Source organism: Ananas comosus, unplaced genomic scaffold (assembly GCF_001540865.1).
Source record: "Ananas comosus cultivar F153 unplaced genomic scaffold, ASM154086v1, whole genome shotgun sequence".
Classification (NCBI taxonomy): Eukaryota; Viridiplantae; Streptophyta; class Magnoliopsida; order Poales; family Bromeliaceae; genus Ananas; species Ananas comosus.
Genome location: NW_017892081.1, coordinates 1 through 8,802, shown reverse-complemented (window position 1 = coordinate 8,802; position 8,802 = coordinate 1). Strand labels below are relative to the sequence as shown.

The 8,802-nt window shown below is 38.4% G+C and overlaps 2 protein-coding genes across 3 annotated transcripts; both read left to right on the top strand.

Moving 5' to 3' along the window:
• Positions 1–6: 6 nt before the first annotated feature.
• On the top strand, positions 7–3,902 carry LOC109705305 (putative adenylate cyclase regulatory protein). Of its 2 annotated transcripts, none has more exons than XM_020226035.1 (2): positions 7–1,216; positions 3,148–3,902. In XM_020226035.1, the coding sequence occupies exon 1, from the start codon at positions 54–56 to the stop codon at positions 1,131–1,133; it is 1,080 nt and encodes a 359-aa protein (XP_020081624.1). In that variant the 5' UTR covers positions 7–53; the 3' UTR covers positions 1,134–1,216; positions 3,148–3,902. The 2 variants fall into 2 exon arrangements, with proteins under 2 accessions (XP_020081624.1, XP_020081625.1); XM_020226036.1 differs by lacking the exon at positions 3,148–3,902 and adding an exon at positions 2,703–2,854.
• Positions 3,903–7,531: 3,629 nt separating this feature from the next.
• Positions 7,532–8,791, top strand: LOC109705306 (disease resistance protein RGA2-like; the record flags this gene model as incomplete). Its single annotated transcript, XM_020226038.1, has 1 exon — positions 7,532–8,791. A coding segment is annotated over exon 1 (1,120 nt), but the record flags the coding sequence as incomplete, so codon positions are not given.
• Positions 8,792–8,802: the final 11 nt, after the last annotated feature.

Sequence of the window (8,802 nt, the reverse complement as noted above, 5' to 3'; positions counted from 1 at the left end):
CTCTCCGGCCACATTCGAAACTGAAAGAGCTGGAAATCAGATGCTATAGAGGTATGCTAGCTCCCAGTTGGCTATGTACACAGAAGTTGCCTTGCTTGGTTAAACTCGCTATTCAACATTGCCCCAATCTTTTGAATTTATCTTGCCTCCCACCTTCCCTTGGAGTGTTAGAGTTGGTAAATGTGGGCTTGCGCTCACTTCCCATACTGTGGGATGAAGGTTCAACCGACAAGTGCATAAGTGGACAGCAGTGCAACAAAGGCATGATGTCATCCCTCTCTATGTTATCCATTCGGCGGTGCCCAAAACTTGAAACTCTTGCACAGTTGTCACCTCACCACCTACCGGCTGTAAAATCAATATGCATTGAACATTGTACGAAGCTAGTTTCTCTGCCAGTGGAAAGTTTTGGGGACTTTGTCTTTCTCGAGTTCTTGGATATAATAGACTGCCCCAACCTTCCTCGCCCAGAGAAAATGGTCTTACCATCCTCTATCAAAAGATTGACTCTAGATTCATGTGGTTATCTTGGCAAATCACTTCCCGGCTGCCTACAGTACCTAAGTGATCTCATGTACTTAAACATATGCTGCTGTCCACACATAGAATCCCTCACTGGGCAAGTGTTCCATCATCTGAGAGCTCTCAAGTGCTTATATATTAGCGAATGTCCAAAGCTGAGGTCTTTAAGTGGATTAGAGGCTCTCACGTCTTTGCAAGAGTTGACTATTCTGAAGTGTCCTCATCTCGCTGAATCAGAGTCATTCTCTGACACGGAAGAGCAGCAGAAGGATATGCTACTGCTTCAGCTGACCATTGACAACACTGCCCTTCTTCAACTTCCGTCTCTGCGAAATTTATTTTCCTCTTCCTTAAATCATTCCTTAAATCTTGCAATCTGGGAATCTTGTGAATTTGTGATGTTTGTTGGAGAGGATGAGGAATGGCCGCAAATTCTCAAAACACTCCGGGTATTATCTTTTGAGAGTTGTGCCAATCTCAAGTCGCTGCCAAGTTGGTTATGTAGCCTGACCTCCCTAGAAAAGTTGAGGATTTGTAATTGTCCTCATATCATCTTGCCGCAGAAGGCGAACTTGCCTACCTCTTTAAAAGACTTATGCTTTGACGATTGATCTGTTGTTGATGGAGCGAAGGGAAAAGCATCGTTTCCTGATGAATTTCAGAATGGGTACGTCTTACACCATCATTCATGGAGGTAATGTTTCGTTCCTCATCTGTCACATCCAACTTATCAATTTTATTAACTTAGCTGATAAGAGGTCCTATTATCTGGTACACTGATTTGTTTTTGTGTTTTGTTTGTGATCCTTTAATTAGCGATCAATGTAGGGGATGCGGTGATGTTTTTATGCTTTAGATGTTGTTGTTTATGTCTAATTGTTAATTGATTCCTAGGTCGTGATGTTGTTAAAGAATTTTCGATCTACGAGATGTAGGGAGGATGGAGACATATTCTTTTTGTTGGCTTATTTTTGCGTTGTTTATGATTGCGGTGTTTTCAAAAAAAAATTGAACGGTAAAGAGATATTATGGAGGTGGGGGATGGTCAGTTTTTATAGAGAAGAATTGGATATGTGAGGATGATTATTCTGGATTTGCTCATGAACTGAACCTTTATTTAGAGCTTTCTTTTCATGCTATTACAAATGTCTAAGATGGTTAGTTGGTTGGTAAAGAATTATACAGGTAGAGGTCATTGATTCAATGTCTGCGGCATATTTGTCAGTTGTATTTCGTCTGGTCGGAAGTGAATTGATATGCAGCAATAAAAATCCCCAAGTTAGGGCTGGAGGGTGACCAAGCTGTGAGCTTTATAAGTTTTGAGTTGTAGTGCTTTATTTGTGTTATTATCAAGTAGGGTTATTGGCGGACGATTGGTTCGGATGAACCTTGGGGTCACTGTCAATTTTACTTTTTGTTAGCAGCTTGTCTGATGTATATTGATATCATTGGTGTGCTTGATGTTTGACAGGCTTGGTGTGTACCCCTCGATGTCCGAGACTTTGGATTGTTTGGCACCTCTTTTATCAAGCAGGAAGTTAGCATTTATTCAATGATCGATGCCGATATGTCTCTGCTGTTTTTTTTGTCATGGGAAATCCAATTTTTCTCTCTTTCTTGTCTGTTTTGGAGTGGCATTGTGGACATTCTGATATTGACGTGCTTTGGCGTTGATGCTTGTGGTGCCAAGTTGTTTTTCGGATGTTTGTGGGGATGGGTTGTATTCTTTTTTTTGAGAGACCAATTGGATTTAGTGTGTTGGAATTTTTGGAATCTGCAGGGTGTCAAATCCTTGGAAAATTTTTGTCTTAATGTGCTTGGCATGCTTGACTATATGAGATGCTGCATATGTATAACCCTACATAATTATCTATTTACTTATGTACAGTTGAATAATTACAATTTTCATATATGTGCTTGACAAACTCTGTTTATTTGCATATATGCCTCTACAAAAATCAGCCTTTCTTATATATCTTTCAAAAGGATCAGTTTCTTGTACAAAATACCTCTTGGTGAAAAACAATTTATTTAACTAAACTTTATTGTCTCTTGGTGAAAGACTTTCTGTGCTGTCTGACACCACTCTTCATTTATATAATGTTTCACTCGTCTCACACATCCAACTACATTAAATGTTGTGTTATCCTGTCAAATTATATTACTGTATTTGTTGTCAGATTGCATTTTCTGGAACTGCGATGATAAACCTCATTCATGATTACTGCTTTTTGTGCTCTTCTACGAACATCCTTGATTATGTAATACTTCTATTTTATTTTTTGTACAAAGTACCTTTTATTAAGCAATATATGACGTGAATGTCTAGGATTTTGTATATTTCAAACTAGTTTCGTATATTTTGGAAATGCACGGCATAATTTGGAAATGCTGTTCCACTGGACTTCAATCTTCCATGAAAGTTTGTAGCATGTGACTGAGTATGTCAAATTTCGTTTTTAAAAAAAGTAATGTCTCAAATGTAATAAAGATCCCTGAACTCTTTGTGGAAAGAATCTTTTGCGCTTCCAATCTGTTATGCTGTTTGATTTTTGTTCTTTTGTTTGAATTATATTGCAAGGCACCAATTAATCTTCTTTTTTTTTTTTTTTTTATAAATTGTAGGTGAAACTTCTTTGTCAAGGCGGGTTATTTTCGACGAACGGAATACATCAAGGGTGACAATTAGCATAACGAAGGACTGGTGTTGGCTTTTCTTCAAAACAAATTTGAGTATAGAGTGTACGAGTCACTTTTGTTTTCTATGCAGTTATTTCTTTTGGCATTCGATGTGGATCCTTGTAGGGTTTCTTTTAACATTGCAGGTTCTCCAACTTACTCCATGTGATCATGTGTAGTTTCTCCTTTATTTTCATTTGTATTTATTTATTTATTTTTTTTTTTGAGAGAGGTAGCTCACTATCCGTTTCATTCATTCGGCAAATGAATTTGGCATCAAGAAGTGAGGCAGCGCCTCGGAAAAAAAGAGTCCCATTCCAAAGAATCTTTCTCCATTGGAAAAACATTTATTGATTGAAACTTCCTTCAATTCCACTTTGTCAAAGATTTCTGGAAAGTGCGTCTTCAGCGATGCTTTGCTGCACCACCTATCCGACCAAAATCTGATTGATCGTCCGTCTCCAAGAGAAAAACACGTACTGCTTTGGAAGATATCCCTTTAATTTTCATTTGTTAGTTAATCGTGTAAGAAGATAATATAATGCATTCGCTTGTTCTTCGGTAATTGTCGTTCTTACCTGGTGAGCTGTAATTTGATGTCTGTCGTATTGTTTACTGTTGTGGGAAAAAAGAAAATTGCTTCCAGCAAGTTAATCTTGCTCGTATAAAAATATACAGGACAATTTGTATTAGTAAGGAAAAGAAAAAACTTCAAATACCATCTATATTGTTTCGTGTTTTCTCACTTTAGTACTTTATAATTTAAAATGTATTACTTAAGTATCCTGTGGTTTTTTATTTTAGTTATTCCTTTTATTAATTTTTTTATTAAATCAGTGACATAATTAAAATTATAGAATACTAAAGTGAAAATTCGGTAAATCACATAGTATTAGAGTAAATATTTGATAAATCATAGGTGTAAAATATGAAGTTTTTTATATATGATTTAATAGAGAGATAACGGAGGCGCCGACTAGAAAAGAAAAATGAAACTTTTTTTCCTTTTTTTTTTTTTTTGAAGAGATAGATAGCACGCTATCTGCTTCGTTTATTTCATTTAGATATAAACTTAGTTAGAAATGTGAATCAACTAGGATTCGAACTTAGATCTCGGGTACCAACCACCAAGCCCTTTGCCACTTGCTCTAGGGACGGTCGGTAAAAAAAGAAAAATAAAACTATAGGATACTAAATTGATATACTTTAAACTATATGGTCCTAAATGAAAAAGTATGAAATTACATGAAGATAATTGAAGTTTAACCTAAGTGAAAAAGTACTACCAAAAGCAGCTATTTAATGGCAAACCGAACAGCAGGCCCACAATCCGCCAGTCGAATGGTGTGATGACGACCTTGACATCCAAACTAACCAAAATAAGAAATATACGGCATTTTTTAATATTACAAACCAATGAAATGAACAGCTCCTAAAATGAAAGCTTCACTGATTTTGAAAATTCTCAGGAATTTTTTCTTCTGGTGTTAATGTTTTCAACACAACTTCATTTTCTGAAAATAAAAATACATGTGATTGCTTTATACTCAGTGTTTATGGTTTCTGCTAAACTCCTATTCAGACCGTATTTAAACTACCGACAAGAAAAGAAAAATAACGTAACCATGGTAGTAAAAATAATGAAAATAAAATAAACTCTGCTAGCATAAATTTAAATTAATAAAAAAATTTAATGCTAATCTAGAGATAAAATTTTAAATTAAAAGTAGTCGTAATGAGAAAGAGTTAAACGGTCTCGGTTTTGCATTAAATATTCTTCGAGATGTAGTAGAGCGGAATCGAAGTAGGTATTGGTATTTTAATGCTCCTCGATATTATTCCTAAAAAATAAATAAATAAAATTCCTAAATCTGGCAATAAGAAAAGATGCAATCTTTAAAAAGATTAATGCCGACCCGTTTGCAGCAGCCAATAAGACTAGATATTTGAAGAAATTGTAGGAGAAATTTATCGTGGCAAAATAGCTTTAAAGCCAGCACTCCTCTTTTATTTATTTATTTATTTATTTTCTCTGTTTTTTTTTTTTTTTTTTCATTTCGACTGAGATAACTGAGAGGTACTATCTCACCCATGTAGTCTAATTCATACACCTAATAAATGAAGCGGATGGCATGCTATCTTTATCTCAAAAAAAAAAAAATCCTAAATCTGAGAAATTATTACCTGCACTTGTGTATAATTTTAAGTTTTGATTACATTATTTGTAAATTCTAATTAGATTAGATTTAATATTTAAATTTGTTAGAGATAATTTAAGTATAATTTAAATTAGATAGAAATCTTACTATACTACAATTTGGGGTACGTTCTCGTGGAGCATAATATATTTCCAAGTGATGTAATTCGTTTGTAGTTTAACGTTATAGATAATCGAAATTAAGTAAAAATTTAATAAAATCTTTTTGCACTATTTAAAGCATGGTTAATACGTTGATCTGAAATTTATTTTCCAAAAATGCTTCCTTTCCAAAATTTTGTGTAGTGGGGAGAAAAATTACTAGGAGACGTTTATTATTGAATTGGATGCGTAAAATATATATTTTCTGTGCCTATTTCTATATAAATATTCGCTTTTGTGTTTTATTCTTCTGTCTTTAAAAAAAAAATATTTTGCTTTCTCAAAATATGAAGCAATTCTTTTTCCCACGATATTATTATTTTGTTCCTATTTCGGTCATAAATTATATTATTTAAGTTAATTAAATTTATAAATTATGTATTTTATTTATTAACATTTTTAAAGTAAAATAGATATTTCAATAAGATACGCAATAGTGATAAAATAATAATAGATATTTTTAAAAGGTTGGGGCTAAATAGGGATGTAAAACGGGCCGGGCGGCACGTGGGCCGCCTGGCCCGGCATAGCCTTGGGCAGGGCTACAGTACGGCATGGGTACTGTAGCAGCCGTACTAGGCCGGCCCGACCCGAGGCTCTGGGCCGTGCTGGGCCACACCTTTGGAGCACGGCGACCCAGCCCGGCATGGCACGGCCCGAAACGGGCTTGGGCCGTGCAGGGCCGAGGGGAGGCGGGCGGCCCGGCACGGTACGGCCCGCTTGGACAGTGCCAGTCGGGCCAGCCCGGCCCGCACCCCATGGCCCAAGGCAATGGAGTCCGAGCTCCTGGGGAGGAGGGCTTCCAGGAGCTCTCCCAAGGTTTGCTGGGCTCCAGCAGACCTTGCTAGGAGGACTTTTGGTCCAATGGACCAAAGAATTTTTGGTCCAATTCCTTGGTCCATTGGACCAAAAGTCTATTACATTTTCTTTTTTTTTAAAAATAAATAATATAAATTTATTTAAAAAAAAAATTAAATATTTACTTTAGTATAATTATTTTTATAATTTTTTAATATTTTAATCAAAATATTAATTTAAATAAAAATATTTATTATTTATATTTTAAATTTCATACTAAAATTTTTGGAAAAACTTCAAAAACCCCCCCTGTGGTTTCGTAGTTTCTCACTTTGCCCCCATGTGGTTTAAAATGTATCAATTTGCCCCCATGTGGTTTTGTTTTTCTCTTTTTCTTATCAATTTCATTATTTTTTTTTTCCTTAAATCAGTAATAAAGTTAAAATTAAAGGGTACTAAAATGAATATTTGATAAATCTAGATGGGTATCTGAAGTTTTTTGTATATAATTTAACGAAATATTAACGAAAAAGCTACCGAAAAGATAAAAACGAAACCACAGGGGGGCAAATTAATTCACTTTAAACCACAGGGAGGCAAAGTGAGAAAGTACGAAACCACATGGGGGATTTTTGAAGTTTTCCCAAAATTTTTTAAAAAAAATTTAAAAAATAAAGACTTTTAGTAGGCCGGCCAAAAGCCCGGCTCGGCATAGCCCGTGCCTTCCGGGCCAAAGAGCCGTGCCGGACCAAATGGTAGATAACTTGGGCCTGGCACGACCCGGCCTGAAATTAAATCCGGGCCGGGCCGGGCTCGACCCTAGCCCGTTTTGGCCCGAAAAATGTGGGCCCGGCACGGCCTTCATTACACCCCTAAGGCTTAAGCACTTATTTATGGATTTATTTTTTCGTATTTTACCATAAAATATAAAGTAGTAGATTAACAGTTGTTAAAATACAAAATTTATGAATGTAAGAATCGGATGCACAAGATATTTTTTTCTTCGGAATGCTTCTTAAGATCTGCACATATTAAATCTAAAATGGAGGATGAGCCTTCTAGCTAATTAACTGTTAAAGTCGAAGATGAAGGGTCAAAGTAAAACTCGGCCCAAAAGTAGATCTAGGACGACCCTCCAATTACTCCCCAAAAGTAGATCTAGGGCGACCCTCCAATTATTGGATGGGTAGGGTAGCATTTTTTCGATCACTAACTCGAATTTGGCTGCTCTGTTCCACTCCGTGTTCTTTGATAATACCGTGTTCTCTCTTGCTTTCGCAAAGCCAGAGAAGCTTTCTTTCTGGGCCATCAACATGTCGACCGGACTGACTATCGGCGGCTGGTTCGCACAAGCCTTCATCCAAACTCTCGCCGACAAGGCCAGCTCCTACTTCCTCCAGCACTCCTGGCAGAGCTACGATCTCGCGCACGACCTCAGGCAGCTGAGCTCCTCGCTCAAGAAGGCGCGCGCCGTCCTATGCCGTGCCGAGCGAAAGGGGACTGCCAATATGCACGATGACTTGGCGACGCTGGCCGCGGAACTCAGAGGCGCGGTCTACGACGCCGAGGACTTGCTCGGCGACCTTGACTACGAAACCCTGAGTCGGAAGATCGAAGGAGGCGAGGCAGTTGACTCGCCAACCTCCTCTCCGTCTTCTCTTGCAGACATTTTCAGCCTCGGCAACGGTGATATCGAGTTCATATTGAGGGAAGTTGGAGACAGGCTGGGTCAAGCTGCTAAAAAACTGGAGGACTTCCTGAACTCAGAGCACGACCAGATGCTGCCTGTCGAGAGGGAGAGGGAGACGAGTTCCTTCTTGACCGTGCCTAAAGTGTTCGGCAGGGAAGACAAGAAGAAGGCTATTATAGAACTGCTGCTGCCTGGATCCGGCGGCGCCAGTGTCACGCCCCGGGACCCAGCGGAAGCCAGCTTCTCTGTTCTGCCTATAATCGGCGCGGTAGGAGTGGGGAAGACTACTTTGGCTCAGTATGTCTACAACGACCCGAGGGTGAGTGAACACTTTAACCTGAAAATGTGGGTGTGTGTCTCTCACTCCTTTGATGTGAAACGGCTGACTAAGCAGATGATAGAGTCTGCAACCGGCAAGATGCAAGATGATCTTAGCTTGGACTCTCTTCAAGTGATCCTGCAGAGGAAGGTGATGACAAGTAGGAGGTTCCTACTTGTCCTCGATGATGTAAGGAGGGAGGATGACAGTGAGGAATGGCAGAAGCTTTGTGCCCCGTTAAGGCAGGGGCACCAAGGAAGCATGATCTTGGTGACTGCTCGCTCTCGAAGGGTTGCCGACGTAATGGGCACAATGGAACCAATCCATCTGCAGAGTTTGTCTGATGATGATTGCTGGAAGTTCCTCAAGTCGCGTGCATTTGGTCCTGAGGCAGTTCCTTCCGATTTAGAGGCCGTTGGTACTAGTATGGCTGCC

Coding starts and splice junctions, on each gene's coding strand:
- LOC109705305 (XM_020226035.1), top strand. CDS start 54: ATGCTAGCTCCCAGTTGGCTATGTACACAGAAGTTGCCTTGCTTGGTT.